This window comes from Lethenteron reissneri, chromosome 3 (assembly GCF_015708825.2).
Source record: "Lethenteron reissneri isolate LAM-NWPU_2019-01 chromosome 3, ASM1570882v1, whole genome shotgun sequence".
NCBI classification, from domain to species: Eukaryota; Metazoa; Chordata; class Hyperoartia; order Petromyzontiformes; family Petromyzontidae; genus Lethenteron; species Lethenteron reissneri.
In genome coordinates, this window is record NC_083781.1 from 6,963,688 (window position 1) to 6,981,938 (window position 18,251).

The 18,251-nt window shown below is 42.5% G+C and overlaps 2 protein-coding genes and 1 non-coding gene across 9 annotated transcripts; all 3 read right to left on the reverse strand.

Moving 5' to 3' along the window:
• Positions 1-140: 140 nt before the first annotated feature.
• On the reverse strand, positions 141-8,707 carry LOC133345601 (zinc finger protein 28-like). 4 transcript variants are annotated; one of them, XM_061556526.1, is made up of 7 exons: positions 8,573-8,707; positions 6,654-7,192; positions 5,597-5,689; positions 5,132-5,257; positions 4,935-5,048; positions 4,032-4,343; positions 141-2,646 (listed from the first exon to the last, which is right to left on the reverse strand). In XM_061556526.1, exons 2-7 carry the CDS (start codon positions 7,132-7,134, stop codon positions 2,036-2,038), a joined length of 1,737 nt encoding a protein of 578 aa, XP_061412510.1. In that variant the 5' UTR covers positions 7,135-7,192; positions 8,573-8,707; the 3' UTR covers positions 141-2,035. The 4 variants fall into 4 exon arrangements, with proteins under 4 accessions (XP_061412510.1, XP_061412517.1, XP_061412501.1 ...); XM_061556533.1 differs by having other exon boundaries at positions 6,654-7,140; positions 8,573-8,610; XM_061556517.1 differs by having other exon boundaries at positions 8,446-8,577.
• A 1,175-nt stretch (positions 8,708-9,882) lies between these two features.
• On the reverse strand, positions 9,883-18,017 carry LOC133345622 (P2Y purinoceptor 4-like). 4 transcript variants are annotated; one of them, XM_061556554.1, is made up of 3 exons: positions 17,916-18,017; positions 15,626-15,731; positions 9,883-14,689 (listed from the first exon to the last, which is right to left on the reverse strand). In XM_061556554.1, exon 3 carries the CDS (start codon positions 14,277-14,279, stop codon positions 13,248-13,250), a length of 1,032 nt encoding a protein of 343 aa, XP_061412538.1. In that variant the 5' UTR covers positions 14,280-14,689; positions 15,626-15,731; positions 17,916-18,017; the 3' UTR covers positions 9,883-13,247. The 4 variants fall into 4 exon arrangements, with proteins under 4 accessions (XP_061412538.1, XP_061412546.1, XP_061412553.1 ...); XM_061556562.1 differs by lacking the exon at positions 17,916-18,017 and having other exon boundaries at positions 9,883-14,141; positions 14,575-14,689; positions 15,626-16,221; XM_061556569.1 differs by lacking the exon at positions 17,916-18,017 and having other exon boundaries at positions 9,883-14,141; positions 15,626-16,221.
• Positions 17,978-18,051, reverse strand: TRNAN-GUU (transfer RNA asparagine (anticodon GUU)). Its single transcript has one exon. It is a non-coding gene; the product is annotated as a tRNA-Asn (tRNA).
• Between the last annotated feature and the right edge of the window lie 200 nt (positions 18,052-18,251).

Sequence of the window (18,251 nt, forward strand, 5' to 3'; positions counted from 1 at the left end):
AAAAGAGGTTCGGTTTGTTTGAATTCTCGGAATGCAAACCTGACAATTTATTTCATTGTTGAAGACAATATATTGATGAAACCAGTGAGTCCGTGTACGGATGACCAAAGTGTAGTATGATAGTGTTTGCATTACATGTTTGAGACTAAGCAGACATTTTTAATGTTTGAGTACACAATAGCAATGTTTAATGTCGAAAGATTATGCATCTTTAAAATATACAACTTTTGTACAAGTCATCCCTTATTTCATAAGGCTCACACATTCTCAAATATATCAATGTATTACTGCAAATACAGAAAGCATGCATATTGAAGCAGTTTATAGGTTTCAGGTGTATACAAATAAAGGCAAAATAACAATGTGGCGCAGTTATCAAATGGGCAAGAAAATTGACAACTACATCTTATAATATTTATACCATATGCTTAATTAGCTTGGTTAACTTCATCCATGCAAGGACAGATGCAGTCATGTATACACTTAAAAAGTATTTCCATTCAAATGTTCGGCATTCTACCAATTCCAGCAACATGTTTGTTTTAACACAAGGGTTAAAAACTGTGGAAGCATTCAATATTGGATTTTTTTGCCGTTTTTAAAAGCTGCCTAAAGCAGCAGTGGGCATCTCTTGGGCAGTTTGCATTTCATTGAAAGGCAAGCTCACTAGAGCTAAAATATCAATATTAAAATACATTAAAGTGTATTACCAATTCTTTTCTGTGGCTGTAACATCACATACTATTTACAATAAAGCCTACCATAGGTTAATGTCATTTAAGTTAATTAAAAAAGATTCAAGTCGTATGCAATTAAAACATTTGTATACATTGTCCCTAACTTTAACGCCAACAGGAATATTGTACAACAGCAAAAATACATTTAGAGATCAATGGTGGTACGTGTCAGAAAATGTAGGGTGTAGTACCACCAATAATGAAGGACTTGATTCTGTCTGGTTAAGGTTGCTCATATGTACAGTAGTGGTTGTGGTGTCTTGTATTTCAGCATGTTCTTATTTGGCTGCTTCGAGTGATGAGGGTACCCAAACAGACGGGGTTTCTGCTATCAGAAGCTGCTGCCAAAAGTCGTTTCTCGTCTGCAAATTTGGCACCACCCAGTTGCACCTTCAAATTTACTTTTGGAGCTATACTGGGTGCCAAATGTCCCCTTTAGTTAAGCTGAAATCTAGTGATTATCCCCTGAGTATTTATTTTCCCAATTGTCAAGCCAGTATTGCCAAGTAGGGTCAACACCAACAGCAGGTAATGCACCATCACTTCCCATTTAAAAAAAAATGCCTGTTAACATCCATTCACAATAAGTCCTAAAAATAGTAATTCATTCTGAATAAAAAGGATTAGCCTCTCGAGGTTATCGTATATAATCTATCTCTACTCGGTACCTATTACTAAGGCATTTGACAAAAAAACTTGAATATATGCAAGCCAGCAACAGCACACAAATTCCAGTATTTATTTGTGATTAAGAAAATTGTAGTTATATGGAACGCCTCAACGAGACCAACATTTCCAGATGTGCTCGCCCTCCATTAGGCAGAGGAATCCATTTTGGAGTTCTGTTGCAGCTGCGATGAAGTAAATAAAAATGGCCACACATGTGTATTCACATTTGCTATCGAGTAAAATTATGGCATTACTGACTTTTTAGAGGCCACCACAGGATGACTTCTACTCAGTTTAAAAACTAAATTACATACAATTTATCCCGACTTTAATTACCGTTTTGTAAGTTTTATAGCATGATGGTAGAAAGACGTAACAAGTTTGTCCAATATGATAATTGGTTTTTTACCCTTATATCTGGCAACAAAACTGACACCTTTTTACAAGGAGTCATGTTTGCATAGACCGCAATACCTGCAGTCAAAATACAAACAAAAGAACATAACTCTGATAATGTGCACTGTCCTTGAAGTTGATTGGTCCACACCCGAGACATCTTTCCTTAGAGCCTAGTCTCACATGGGTTGGACCAGATGACTATTCTTGAAACACTCGCTTGTTCTCCTTTTTTACTCCAATACTTCGGGCTCGAGTTCAGGCTCGCCCCCCCCACCCTGTTCGTGCGTCTTTTTGTGGCGGATCAGGCTGTATGATATGCAGAACTTCTTGCCGCAGACGTCGCACACGAATGGCTTCTCCCCCGTGTGCGTCCTTCGGTGGCGCGCCAGGTTGTTGGAGATGATAAATTCCTTTCCGCAGTACTCGCATGTGTACAGCTTCTCCCCAGTGTGCTTGCGCAGGTGCACCCGCATCATGTGTAGGTGGGGAAATGACTCCTCGCACTGCTCGCACTGGAACTCTTTGCCACCGGCGACGTCGATGGTCCTGTATTGCGTGTACGCGCGGTACTTTGACTCGTTTTCCAGACTCTCTTCCGCCCTCTGCAGTGCGTCCAATGCTGCGGCGTTTTCTTGGCTGGAGGTCGGAATCTCGCACGACTGGCCCAGCGAGAGGCTACTATTGTTGCTATTGCTACTGTTATTGTTACTGCCGTGCACGTCTGCATGGTAAGGGAAGCTAGCGTAATTCGAGTGGCTGCCTATGGGTAAACTTCTGGACACGTAATTTGAAGCACCCAGCTGAGGCTCACCTGGATCAGATTCTATTATCTTCTTGTGACCTGGTGGAATGAAAACATAAAGAGAGCACTGCTGAGAATTATTATTTTTCAAGTTAGCTCCATTTACCTGCATTAGTAAGTTTGTTAAAATCCCTTATGCTGTGGCACAAAAACAGAATGTTGGCAGGAAAATAATTACACACTTTATAATCCAAATACGGCTGATGTGACAGACCATGTGCTTTGCGATGCTGATTTCAGAATAGTTCAATCTGAGAACTAAAAGTGATGCATCATTGTACAATCAAACCTGCCTCACACTAAGCACCGTCACTATTCCTCAAATGCAGGAGAGCTAGTGCAATTGTTCTGAAGCCTGAGTTTCATAAACTGCAGTCTTTGCAACCCATTGTCTGCCTTCCACATGAACCAACATTTCCCATTCAAACACAAATAGGCTGAGATACGCTACACACCGTTGATGATTGATAAACATCTCCTATCATATACATATGTCCCAATTCAAATTTAGAGAATCTTAATTTGAATTAGTGCCCGTTCTCACATAGGACACGTTTACAAGGTCAGGTACCTGCAGGGTGTAGCGTTAACATGTATGGGTCATGATGAATGGCGTTTGAGAAATGCAGTTTTAACAAATGCAAGACCAACTTAACATCTGTTGTACCCACAATTACAGAATGCCCAAAATTAACATGCCACACTTGTGCAGACACGATCCACAATTTTCAGATTATCCCATAAAGTCTGGTCTTAAAAACAAACCGAACCTATTTGAAGGTGTCCACAATCCCTCATACTAACATCACTGTTTGCACACCAACAAAGTATTGAGCAGATTAACTTTTATTGATGCCTATTGAAATGTACGCAGTAAATGATTAAGGAAATACTTTTTTAAGTATATATCAACAGCACTTGAAAAAAGGTCCTATATTATAACTGTGACTGCACGTGGAAATATTAAAGTATAGTAAAGAGAAACACTGAAAACAATTCAGTGGCAAAGGAAATTGTTCATTCAAGCCCACCATCTCAATGTACATCTTTTAATAAAAAATACTTTCACTTATAAACATGAACACCTTCCTCCCAATTCTTGAAGCAGAATCTCCCCAACTAAGTAAAGCTCTCCAATTGGCCTGACGGAGCCAGATGTGACGCCTACGCGAGACCGTGCGTCTTCATGTGACAGGAAAGGCCATAGGACCTGGAGAAGCGTTTCTCACACAGCTGACAGGCAAACGGCTTCTCCCCTGTATGCGTGCGCCGATGCCGCACCAGGTCGTGCGAGGCGAGGAAGCGCTTGCCGCAGTGCTCGCATGCGTGCGGCCGCACACCTGAATGCTTGCGCTCGTGCGCCACTAGGTACCACTTGCGTTTAAAGCACGTGCCGCACTCCTGACAGATGAACGGCTGGTCACCTGAATCACTCCTGCGCCGTTTGGCAGCCCGGGGTGGTGCTGACCCCGCACGGCCACCGCCGCTGCCCTGCGATTGAATACGCGACCTCGACGCCCAAGGTGAGGCGGCGCCGGGTGGATAAGCGGCCACGGGGGAGGACCAGCTGCCAGCCTCACCACCGCTTCCCCGGTTCGTCAACTCAGCCCGCCGGTGCAGCGCCGCTTGCCGCTCCGTCATGCGGCGCCCAGTCTCAGATGGATGCCGCGAAGATTCAGAATGGCCACCATCATCTGCTTCAGTTTCATTTTCACCGCTTTGATTCCAGCTGTTTGCTAAAATGGACAAATTAGTAGTTTATATGTGTATGTAACTACAAATAAATGTACACTTGTTCACCAAATGTTAGATTTTATTTATAATGAATCGTTTACCATTAGTGTGATCGATTAATCTCTTCCTGCTTTTAACCCATTGAGACCCTTACTAAATATGTAGGGTTCTTGGTTGCTTGTTAATTACGAGCTTGGATGAACAGTTGTGCCTAGATTTGTATTAATTCCTTTAAAGTAAATGGTACGGTTTTCTCATTTAAAGTGGCATGTCCTATTCTGTTGGAATAAACATTTTCAGTTTTGATGAGAACGTGGAAAAAAGGTTTGCATTTTTATAACGTATTAGTCCCCTGGACTTTGATGTATAATTTCAAATTATTTAAGGTTAAAGACCAGTGTCCACCTGCTCAAACGAGCACCGAGCAGAGCCCATGGTATGCATTCCACATTGTTATAGCAGGAACAAAACAGCTACTCTGTTACATCCCAACAATTTAAATAACCACAATGATGGCCTCGGTTACAATCTCACAACTATAAGCCTGCAGATGTCAATTGAGTTACACTGAGCCATAATAAAAATCAATTTACCTGCTGAAGCTTGCCCAGTTTCTAGCTTCACATCCTTCACACGGTAGTCACCATCAGCTGTTTCTACCACTTCTTGTAAACCATGTGAATCTTCTGGGAAGCTCCCAACATCACCTGGGCAGCAGGTTATCCGTTAGCCTGCACCATCATTAGAAGGTGAAAACACTACAACATCAAAAGGATAACTGTAAATATACCTCGAGCTTGAGCGTTGTCGTAATGCTCCATTTTGACGTTGTAACCACTCCATTCCTGCTGTTCTGTCCCTTCCATGTCCTCCAGATCAGTGGCCTGCTGGACTGCTTCAGATTCTGACTTGCCCCCTAGACACAGCAGTGCACATGCTCTCATAACTGAAGCCCAACTCAAATGAGATGGTTTCATTAGACGATAACGGTTTTGGACTAGAAAACATTAAAAAGCAGCTCAATGATGAATACAGCTCGGCAATTTGATCACAATGTAATACATAAAGTATGCAGAACATTTCTATATTTCACACTAATAAGATCTCGTATCAAACTACAGACTTATTCATGTATTTATTTTGTACTAGCTTGTAAACGCATGCATATATGTACATACATGCACAGGCACACAAGATACAGTGATACCGATTCATGGAAGTCAAAATGTCGTGGCATGACGTCACTGAAGTTTACCATCTTCCCAAGACTGGGATTGGTTGTCTTGTGCATCCTCAGGGGGTCCATCAGGCACTGCAGGGGCATCAGTCTCATAGACTTCTCCTCCATCTAAAAACGCAATTTAAAGCAAAACAAAGATGACTTATTGAGGCGTTTCATTAATCTTCCAACAATACAGAAATGCACTCACCTACATTAATAATACATTGAGCATTCTGTAAAGTATGAAAAGTAAAACCACAAGATATAACATTATTCAGTCCTTGTCTTCATATCGTGTTTGATAGCATGAATGTACACATATTTAATGAAACCATAATAAGCATACACCAATATACACATATTGACCAACTACTGAGTAGTGAACTGGGGTGACTTTTGAACTATTAATAAGTTGTACATTTTCAGTTGTGAAGCTGTAGATCCTTGATATCTGTGAACGAATAAAAAAGGTGTTTGGTATTCTTTGGGTCTTTCGTTAAATTCTAGATTTGAAGTTTTCGTGACTGCAAGGATCCATGCTCTTTGGTTCTTTCGGTAAAGTCACGTAGATAGGTTCAAAGAAAGTAACCAAAAAAACTACGACGTTTCGATCGCAACACAAGCATTCGTCATCCTGATGACGAACGTTTGTTATTTTCTTTGAACCGATCTACGTTACTTTACTGAAAAACCCAAAGAATATGAATTCCTGCAGTCACGAAAGCTTTAAGTCAAGATTTAGGTGTTTGGTAATTTTATTTTAAACAAAAACTAAATGACACAGCCATTTCAAACCGTCTCTCTATGCTCAAACAAGCATAATGTGGTGCTCATCTCCTCTGGCAACCCTGAGAAGATATAATTTCACAATCATATTGATGGGACAAGTCTTGCTACAGGACAATTGTCTTTCACAGTGACACTAATTTAATCAACCTCACAGGGGAGATGGGTTGAGTCAACCCCCAATCGGAATTTGAACTTATGACCCTTTGAATTGTGAGTTGAGCACTTTGACCTCAGCACCAATCAGCCAGACAATAGCCACAGCAAAGTTGCATTTCTTTGGCTGTTTTGTGATTAACAATACCGTCTTCTTGTAAATACGGGCTCAGGCCTTCTTCCACAGCATTAGGGTAGAGTGCAGGCTCCAGGCAGCTGAACCTCTCGGCCGACTGCAGCAGCTCCTGGCTCAGACTGTTGAGCATGAGAACGATGGCGTCCAGGAGGCCGCTGAGGAACGGTTGGAAAGCAGTGGCTGCCGCAGTGGCCTGGAGTACTCCTCCAGCTACCCCTGCTCCGTCGTGGCGCTTGGGAGACGAGGCCTCAGTGACGCGGCGCAGCACAGCGTAGAAGGCGAAGGGCAGCCTTTCCCTGGCAGCAGCGAACAGCTCAGCCCTGACGTGGGGCTGCTCGGCGCACGCCAGGAACGCCTCGTAGTCGCCGATGCCCAGCTCCCTGTCCACGGCCTCGGCCACACTGAGGCTCACGCCGTGAGCGGCCAGCCACGCGGGGAAGTCCTGCCGCGGGTTGATGCTCGACACTGCCGCCGCCACTGCTGCGGCCGCCATGGTTGACTTTGAGAGCAGCTACAAAAACGTTTTTCTTTAAAACTTGAGCAGGTGCATCCTAAACACAGTGCAGACCACAATTAATGTTGTTCAACTGGCTGAATGTATTGAAAGATGAGAAGGAACCCACAATGACATTGACATAGACCAGCATTAAACATTTTGGGTACTGATCAGAGGTAAATTTGGAAATGAGTCTAAACTTTAAATTACTTAACGTGTAGCCCTTTCTCAATCTACTGTTGGATGAGGCCCTTTTTTTGCCATGTCGTTTGGGTTTTATGACCATAGCTCACCACATTAGTGAGTGTGGATTTGTGAAGGGTTCAGGACGCCTAAAACCGGTACAGGTTTCAATATCTTACTGGAAATTAGAACTGACGTGCTGTGAATTTCGAGTCATGTGCGAGATACTGCATAAATCTAAACCAAATATTAATCAACCTTGCTGGCTACTCTATGAATCCCAGCAAGATATAATTTACTGAGAGCAGTGTAGCCAGCCTCCTTAAAAGCAGATGTCTTTTTCTAGCGTCTAAAGAAATCTCACAACCGTGCGTGCCAATGTGCAAATTCCAACTTGTCACCACCCAATAACACATTCTGCGAATGAATATACACGATACATAACTTTAAAACTAGACTATTATGTAACTTCTGCGTTGTGCGATGGTCAAGGAGATGGCAATATGTCAAGTGAGTTCATGAACCCCACTGTGGGACCTTTCAATGTTATTCTTTTGTGCGCGTGATATTTCTCCACGTCCTTAAGCTTCCTGCCACATGCATGGAATTGACCAAACATGCCAATGCAGGAACTTACAAAAACTCGGTTAAGCTTTCTTGAATAAAGGTTCGTAATTCAAAGACAAGTCTTCACCAATAGGGGCTAATTTTACTTTCATAAAAATTAGGCCATGGCCCACATTTTCTATAAATACTGTATAGCGTTCAACGCACATTATTGAAGAGTAGTTCCGTCTAACACCAAGAAACGTTATGGAAATCGAAGAAATGAGCCAACAATAAACCCTCTTTCACCATACACGTGGGCCGAATGAGACAATGCCACCAACACCGCTCCACACGAGTGAAGTTGTTGTCCATGGGTAGCTCAAAAATAAGACTTTTAAATCGGCGATACTTTCTACATCGCAATACACACAAAAGGTTAAGTGGCGCCGCACTTTATTCATCGTATAATTGCGAATTTCACCTCAGGGCGGCAATTGGGGCCTCACACTAGACTAGCCAAACCGTATCGCCACATAAAACTCGCTTCGCTCCAATCTGCCCGCGTGCCCTACTTACAAAAACGCGTTCGACAATCACACATCGTCGGTCGGTCGCATTCATCACCACCGCCGCCAACTAATGAGATCAAGCGAAGCAAATGAAGAGAAGAAGAGAGAGAAAAAAAACCGCGGCAAACCCTCACGCAAGTCGAGAAGCGGGGCCCGGCAGCAACCAGCAGGCCGTGGGGCCAACACCACCACCACCACTTCCACACACCACGACCCTCTTGCAATCTCTACAGCGCATAAGGATAGCGCGGTCGACACGCACGCACGCGATTGGTCGTCGTAAAAGAGGTGGGGGGAGGGGGGCTTTGAGCGCGCGCTCAGGCTGGCCAATTGTAACGCGGATGTTGGGGTGGGGGCGGGGCTAGAGAGAGGCGGCGTCCAATCGCGAGGCGTGAAATTGCCCGGTGGCTCCTATGCTGGGTGGGAAATGTAATTTCCTTTCTGGCGCCCCCCCCCACCCGCCCCGCCCCGCGCGCGCGCGCTTGTGGGTCACGTGACTTCGTGTTTGGGATTCTTGGGTTGTGGCCACGCGCTGTTGTGTGCTGGAACGTGTATGGGTTTCGTTCACTATCTGTTCCCCAACCCCTTATGGTGATAAGAACATAAAAAAACAAATCTAATTAATAAAAAAAAATTTATTTAAAGATTTCGTGACTGCAGGGATTCATATTCTTGGTTCTTTCAGTAAAGTTACGTAGAAGGGAAATAATAAAAGAATAAAAATATTAAACAATAAAAAATTATCACGATGTTTCGACTGCAACACAAGCAATCATCATCAGGTGTGAAATCCACAGCAAGAAAATTTGAAAAAAAATTCTTGCTGTGGATTTCACACCTGATGATGATTGCTTGTGTTGCAGTCGAAACGTGATAATTTTTGTTTTATATTTATTATTTCCCTTCTACGTAACTACCGAAAGAACCAAGAATACTAATCAATACACTTTTCATTTGTTTGCGTTCAAGTTCAACGTGTATATAATTTACTTCCGCGCATTGCTGGTGTTGCTGTTCGCTTACTTGGAATTATAAAAGTAAATTGATTCATATAAATGCGTGTTTATATTAAAACAAATTTTTGTACGAGTTGTAGACCACGTGCATATTGTCCCTTCGATATATATGAACTTCAACATTGGTCATTAACACTGGCCTTAACATGAATACCATAACAGGTGAAGCTTCGGGCAATGACCCTTTTTCATACCACACGAAAGATTGCCCTTTTATATTATACTTTATTAAAAATCAACAGTTAAATATGCATAGCTGAAGCCTTGCAAAATTATGTTCTGATGAAACACGTGATGGTAAAATTGACAGCATTATACAATGAGACATGGTTCAAAACACACTCAAAATATGGAAATGCTTTCCATTTAAAAATGATGGATTGCATATACTGGCTATTTCACAATTATTAGCATATCTGACGTAATCTCTTTCTTATGTAGGGATAGAACATTAAATAAACATTGAACAATCATTGCTTTAATGAAATCATGGATGTATACTAAAATATTTGAACGACATGTGTTTTTTTTTATTAACTATTTAGAGGGACGAACTATACATATCCCAAACAAATGTTTACTATTAAGTAAAACAAATTATTAATATCTTTAAAAAATAAACAGAATATTGACTTGAAACCTATCTCCAGGATATAAACCTGTCACAGACATTTGGAGCGGGAAGTTAATTATTTTCAACAAATATTTATTTTAATAATGCTTTTTTATTGATATTAAAAACAGCAAAACATTGAAAGGAAAACAACGATTTCGATTTAAAGCTTTCGTGACTGCAGGGATTCATCTTCTTGGTTTTTTCGGTAAAGTCTTCAGGTGAAGACGGCTGCTTGCGTTGTAGCCGAAACGTCGTGAGAATTGTTTTATTATGTTTTATTTTTATTATTTTATTACTTCCCTTCTACGTGACTTTACCGAAAGAACCAAGAAGATGAAAACAACGATGTTTCGATCGTATCAGAGGGATCAATATCAATGTGCAAATAATTGAAATATCTGAACCATCTGTTACCGATGTATCAATGTTTTTTGACCATCCCTAAATGATCGACTATTTTCTCTGACATCTCACAATTATTTTCTCAAATCTGACGTCAATGTATTTTTAAAAAAAATTATAATTAACTATGCAATCTGCAAACATGGATGTGCATAATTTAAGACATTTTCAGTTAATAATGAGTTTATACATCTCATTACATATATTGATTTTTCTCATATATCGCTAGCCTTTCTCAAGATTTAATTTTATATCTGTTGCTGGTAACATGATACATTATAAATATGTGCACAGTATGAGTATTCGGTCATACATGTTTGTGGCCCACGGCTCTAAGCAAGTCAACGCGGGTCTTTTTTTTGGACACCAGTTGTAGGTGATGCCACATATTGCTAAATCCATCATGTGCATGTCTTACCACTGCATATGTTTTAACAATTTGTGGTGCTATGTAGCTCTTGAATGTGTTTTTGAGTTGCACCGCATGTTGTTCAGCACAATGTCTGACGTTTCGTCCCATGTAATGGGAGTTTTCTCAGTTCCAACACACAATACAACCCAAAAACCCAACGGAGAGCCACTTTGTTTTACTGAGCCTCAGATCTCCATGTTAAATTAATATTAACTGAATGTCTACTATGCATATGTATTAATTTAACGTGTATGGATTTAATATGTTTATATTAATTTGAAGCTTTCGTGACTGCAGGAATCCACACTCTTTGGTTCTTTCGGTAAAGTCACGTAGGTAGAAAAATAAAATAAAACAAAAAATAATATATCGCGACGTTTCGATCGCAACGCAGGCGGTCGTCCTCGGGCGGTAAGAAAAATAATCCAGCAGTGGAACTGTTACACTGTTTTATTTTATTTTTCTACCAACATGACTTTACCGAAAGAACCACATAGTATGTTTATATTACAATATGTATGATCCATCGGTTATCATTCTTTTTGTAAATGTGTCTTTCCCACCACCAATAACTCAACCACTTTTTTTTATAAGCCATGACCTAGCAGTGAAGTGGCCTAGCGGTAGCCGGTTCGCTTAAGCTACCAGAGGTTCACGGTTGAAATCCAGCGGCTGCCCTGGTTAATAATGCAGGTGCGCTAAGCAGAAAACACGTGCCACCTGCGTCACAGTTGACGTTAAAGACAATGCGATTGCGTGCAGGTATTATCCCAGTAAACATGGAACGTTGGGCCAAGAAGTTGGTCCAACAGTTTCAACCACGTGCCAATGTTGACCCAACCTTGTATATTTACTGAGACTGTCCACATCTGCCAAATTTGAAAAATTACTTATAATTGACTCAAATGGAATATACATAGAAATTATCGCCTTCTCGTGCGAAAAACTTGGCAGGACCCTCCTGATAGCCACGAGACTAAGTGAGGATTTCCCGGGTAACAAGCATAATAATAACCTTGAATGAATACTGCATGTCCGTGAATGTTGTTCCGTAATTCACGTGTTCAACCGTCAATTGGCAGTGAATAATGAGTGGGCACTACATGCAGAGTTGGAGTGGGGTATGCTTGCACCGTCAATTTGCAAAAGCCCGTTCGGGATTTAGTGATGTCTCCACACTGGCTGCCTCTTGTTGAAACGGGGTGTACAGGAGCGTAAGAACAGCGTAGAGAAGTCTACACCTTGCGAGATGGCCAAGGAGATACCAGTGAATCGATGCATAGTCCAGAGTTAATCCTCGATTACATTGGAAACCTAAACCATACATACACATTCAGTCCACAGTCGAGCAAGCTAAAAGAGACACATTTGTATAATTTGTATATATAGTGAAATGCACATTATATACAAAAACATGGCGATTTAAAGCAACTTCTGTACTTGCCACCATTGTCATAGCCTCATACATTTTATATTCATGCTCGCCAGTCAGTGATGAATCTGCCAAATGAAATAGATCGTTATACTGTAATAATAGGCACATTCTCTGTAAAGTACCAGTGTGTAATACAGGTTGTGACCCGTGGCTCTTAGAATGGTAGTCAATGTGGCTCTTTACCCGTGCCATGGTTTATACTGGCCTCATATGACCAATTCACTCCACTTCTTACTAACCCACTTACTTCTGTGTCACAATGCTGTAATGCATATACGGAATCGTCTCTTAGCATGCTGGATGAATGAAGGTCTACCATGATCCAGCGATGTAACAATCCACCCAAGATCTGCACTCAAGCTTATTTCATCGATCTCCACTGTGGCTGTCATGATGCCAACATGGATGATATAATTGATTGCAAGTGACTTACGACTGGGTCTCTCATGTTTATCACTTATAGTGTAGACTTACTGTATTGTCCTTCAGCCACCATTCCTTCTGTAGATGTGTCCTGCCCAATCAATCCCCCAGTAAACCCATAGACTTTCCTCAACAATGCCCAGAAATGTCCCATTGTTCCCTTATCCTCGTGCTTGACATGCGGCTTAGCGGTGAATAATACCCGAGGCTTCGCATGCAGACTTACAGTCTGGTACAGCAGACATACATTCAGCTTCCCTCGATGGTGTCCATGACTATCAAAGCCATATGGAGGAGGACGCAAAGTAAGCGCGTGGAAAACCTTGGTTTGACTCATCCCATCGTCCCTTCGGAGCCGGTAAAATAAGTATCTCGTATAGGCGAAATTAACATTTGTTGTCCACCCCTGAAAGCAGGGCTGTAAACAGGAGATGAGCACCGCCTAGATGCTAAGTTTTGAAGCAAAACACCTTGATGTTGACGAGACACGTGCACGTCAAATTGCTCAAGTACGATTGGAGTTGAGCGACGGCTCAACATCGATGACAGACGCTTGCATTTCGCTCCTCGTCCTCGGTCCAGCCGGGCACACACATCCTCGACAGAGCAGGGTCATGACCACAGCCTTCGCCTCCTTCCTGAACTTGCCGCTCGAGTGGTAGAATAGCAGCGGGTCGAGACAGCTGTTGAGTCCGCTCATGGACATGCTGATGAAGAAGCCTTTAGCGAGGTCCTGCAGCAGGTCGCATTTGGTCGGTGTCAGCATGCTGCTGGCGGTCATCAGGGGCCTCACCACGTGCAGAGGCGTGAAGCAGATGGCCACTATCAGCTGCACCAGCACCACCAGCCTGGCCGCTCTGCGCCGAGCCCTGGCCACACGCACGCCGAGCGCCGCCTGGTAGAGCAGATTGTGCGTGATGAGCCCGTGGAAGACGCTCATGACCGTGAAGGGCACTAAGAAGAATGCGATGGTGACCACGGAGCTCCACGTGTTGTAGCTCGGGTAGAGGTCATCTAAGTTGAAGGTCATGCAGCGCGTCGCATTGGCGTCCAGTGCGTCGGCGGTCGTGTGGAAGATGAACGGCAGACTGAGCTGTCCACCCAGCACCGTGACCCAGCCGGCCAGGCTCACCAGCTTGGCGGAGGTGAGCGAGCGGTTGCGGAACGCTCTCGTCGGGTGAACGATCACGAAGTAGCGCTCGGCACTGATGCACGTCAGGAAGAAGATGCTGCCGTAGAGGCTGATGTAGGTGACGGTGATGAGCATGTCGCACGCCGCCTCGCCGAAGGGCCACTGGTTGTCGTACATGTAGTAGATGGAGCGCACGGGTGCGACGAGCACGAACAGGAGGTCGCTGAGCACCAGATTGAGCATGTAGATCGTGAAGCAGGTCCAATCCTTGATGCGCCAAGCGATAATCCACAAGGCGAACGCATTCCCCAGGAAACCCACAACGGTCTCCATGAGCAGCAGTGGCACCGTATATTGCGAGAATAGCTCGTTGATATAACACCTGCTCAGGTTGTAATTTACCATGCTTGGAGATTGTTATTTTTATTAAGTTAAACGCGGTGTGTAAATTGAGGTGGTAATAAGACTGCAAGTGCAGGTAGAAATACGTTTCAAATATGTGCACTTTCCTCTTGAAATGGAGCTACCTTGATAGATATGCTGAGATTATATATTCAAGATAAATTACTGTTTCGGCACCATTCCTTGGTCGGCAATATATGTTAAAATACAAAAAAGCCACGCAACAGATGTAAATACAATTACATAATTAACGGAAGACATTTTATATTTTAGTTTCGTTTTTCATTGCAAGACGTACCTATTAATTATGTTCCCAGATTTCAAGTTTGAACGTAACGTCCGACTTAAATGCTTGTCCCTTGTAACGCGTACTTTTATAGATGGGGAGCCAATGGCTCTGATTGGGTCTTTCTCTGTGCTCATGTTAATGACAAAAGGCAACGTAAGTCAATACATACCCAGAATCTTAGGGTAACCAAAGTAAATTTATTAGGTCAACTGTGAACGCTAGCTAAATTCAGTAGAACCAACTGCATTTTATGGAATTAAAATCATTCCATGCGATATGAAGCTTTGGAAATCAAAAATAGCAGAACTTTACAAATTTTAGTTATGAACTTAATGGTGGTTATCAGCAATCTAGATAATTATTTACCAATAGCAAAACAGATGTAGTACAGGCGTGCTATATAATAACCAGTATAAAATATAATCGCAACGGATGTGCACGAAATTAAATTCAACTGACACCACCTGCTGTTCAGCAGTAAAAAAACAATTTTAACAGCGGATTTTATTGTAAACGCATCAATATTGAATCAATTTGAAACTATAAATATACCGTATACAATGAGTGGTATCTAAATTGCATATGCTGGATTTGGCTTATTTGCATATGGATAAAATATACTGTGCGGACAAGCATACTTTTTCTACATGCATGTGCAACGATTTTATTTAAACTTCAGAGTTATTTTGGAACTCGAAATAACCGTCTATTAAATACGCCTTTCTGAAAAAAAAACCACTTTCGTTATGAAATGCACGTGAGATACGGGTGAATTTCTGGCTTGCATTTTCACAAATGGAGGATACATTTTGACAATGCATGATTTAAACGATTCTTGATTTTATCTTTCTTGTATGAGCGGAGTTCCGGTTGGATTAAACGCAGCAAGTTGGCACAGTGGGGACACAGGTACTGTGTAGTGCATCTATCTGTTGGTCATATCACCTGACCTGTCAGCGAGCTCTTAACACTTGAAGTGGTTTCAAAGTGCAGAAGCGTTATGGGGATTTCACCGTAGTGAATGGTTGTTGTGTTGCGGTTAGTGCGCTGCGCTACGAACCTGGTTACTCGAGGTTGATTCCCGCTCACGACCAACACCAGTGACGAGTATCTGAACCGGTCCTGGGCATCCCTCGAGGTCGACTCAGCCTCAAATGACATCCCCACTGGGGAGACAAAGACAATCGGGCGTGGTGCTGGCCACACACCCCCTCGTGTACCGTGCCAGCCTTCATAGGTGCTCGGTTACAGCACTTGCCCGAACAGTCTGTAAAGGCTATATGAGGGGTCTTTGTCTTTGTTACTGCCAGACTTTCTCCTGGTGGTGTTGATCAGGGGATGGTGTGAGATGGACCCATCCTATATCTTGGTCCGTGGCTAGAGGCGGAAAGCTGCTAAACAGAATAAGAGAGCACAACACTGTATGATTTCTAGAGCTGATATAGGGCAATTTGTTCAGCAGAGGGATATAAGCCGAGTTATGATTGCATCATCATGACTTCTAGGAATAACATGATGCAATTCATATGGTGTATGATGCAATACCAGGTTCAGATTGCATCATTCTTTGTTTTGCTCAAAAAGCAAGTACTGTCCAAACCCAGTCATAGATTTATTCAAAGATCCAGTCAAAGATGTATTTTAGTCACTTCTGGTTTAAATTTAGATCCCTTCCCTTTACAATTCACTTATCCTCCGCCAATCCCAAGTGAAGGGCCGAATGGCACACAGGGCTATACCTAATAAATGAACTTGAACTTGAGTATATACCGACGCAGTAGCATATCTTGAAAACTAGAGCCAATAAACAATTGTAAGCATCATTTTCAGTCTCAGTGGCCCAGAATTAGTAAAGTTGGACTACATTTATTTCGGAAGCATTTTGGCTGTAGACCAGTGTTTTTAGAGGGTGTCTCCATTCCCCATTTAGTTCTGTGGAACCCGGTCCTCTATAGGGAGCGGGTCCTGAGCAGCGAGTAGGGAGGGCATCGGTGGACCAGCCAACAGTGGCATTGCAATCCCTCTTGCTGGATTGAGGTGTTCATAATAAAGTTTTATTTTTGGGTGAGATTGTGCAAATATAAATGCGTCGTAATTTACACTGCCAGAAATGGCCATCGTGACTCGTACCAGCGTGGTATGCCAAGATAAATGTATGTTTGCGTGTAATTCCAGGAGTTAAATGTACGTGTAACTACAGTCCTTGGAATAAGAGTATACATTGTAAATACACGAGTGTTTGTAGTTATATTTTATATCTACTAGGAGCTTTTTACATTTTCAAGGTGAACTTTTTTTCGTTGTATAATTTTATGCAACTAAGCAACAACGGTATGCTTAGTGGCATCACGCCTTTGTTGTCCTCATGCACCTGCGATTAACACAGTTGATTATGGACAGTGCGACAAAAATTGTTTTTTTACCCTTTTATCTGGCAACAAAACTGACACTTTTTTTACAAGAAGTCATGTTTGCATTGACCACAATACCTGCGGTCGGAATGCAAACAAAAACCACAACTCTGATAATGTATGCACTGTCCTTGAAATTGATTGGTCCACACCCGAGACAGCTTTTCTTTGAGCCTAGTCTCACATGGTGTTGGACCAGATGACGCCAAAAGGCGCACAACTCAAAGACATTGCACCATCAGAGTATGAGAGCTCGGGGTAAGCATTTACACCATTGTAAAAGGTGTCAGTTTTGTTGCCAGATAAAAGGGTAAAAAAACAATTATCATATTTTGCTACTGGCAAAGGAGGTTCCAATGGTGATACATACTTTAGTTTTCAATATAAATTACTGGAAACTAAGGGTGAATGTCACTGAATTTTAAGCAACATATCACAGAGAGAAATCTGGTAAGGTCAAGGAGAGGGCATTGAACATTCTGTAATTTATTATCGTAATATTGCCTGCAATCCATCGCATTTGCTTTGCTCCAGAGTTTTCTTATCTTAAATCAATGTTGCTGAAATTATGCCCTCCCAGACGGCCGTGGCGCTGATGGATTGTGTAATAAATATTTTAATATATTTTTTTACCTGGAGAGAGGGATATTGTCGGCTTATTTATGTTGCACTATTCTTTGGGATAATTGAACTCCGTCCGTTGCGTGTTTTAATATTACGTCGCTCAGTCTTAATCGTTTACTCTGAATTGTTTTTACCTTGTGTATTTTAATTGTAATCAAAATTGTGTTTCAGTTGCTGCCCGTTATTGTGTCAGTGTCAACAAGTCTCCATAGGCGGCGCTACACATACCAGAGAACGCGTATATACATCTGCACAACACAATCATCAATAGTAAGGTCATTGCAAATATAGCCTAAAACCAAGAGATACGTTTACCTACTAATTACCGCCTTGTTGTTTAATTACTGCAGTGAAAAATGTTTAACAAAATAAACTCGCGTCCCTGGGTGGGCTCGAACCACCAACCTTTCGGTTAACAGCCGAACGCGCTAACCGATTGCGCCACAGAGACCGAGGCGTCTGCCTGGAGCCACGTGATCCCTCTTAAAGGTTCGCGTGGTCGCCCAAGTAGGTGGGGGCAAGGTGGGCGGGGGGGGGGGTCGCGACCCCGTTACCATAGCAACCCCCCCATCCTCCCCCCTCCACATGGAGGACCCTTGGCGACCTGTTACCGCGGCAACGGCGTGCCGCGTCTCCATGGCAACGGCTTCA

Bases quoted from the DNA above. Each gene is read 5' to 3' on its own strand.
- LOC133345622 (XM_061556554.1), bottom strand. From the start codon at position 14,279: ATGGTAAATTACAACCTGAGCAGGTGTTATATCAACGAGCTATTCTCG.
- LOC133345601 (XM_061556526.1), bottom strand. From the start codon at position 7,134: ATGGCGGCCGCAGCAGTGGCGGCGGCAGTGTCGAGCATCAACCCGCGG. The intron at 4,344-4,934 runs GTAAATTGATTT...TGTCCATTTTAG, and splicing joins AACTGGGCAAGCTTCAGCAG to CAAACAGCTGGAATCAAAGC. The intron at 2,647-4,031 runs GTGACCAGCCGT...TCATTCCACCAG, and splicing joins ACGGCGCAGGAGTGATTCAG to GTCACAAGAAGATAATAGAA.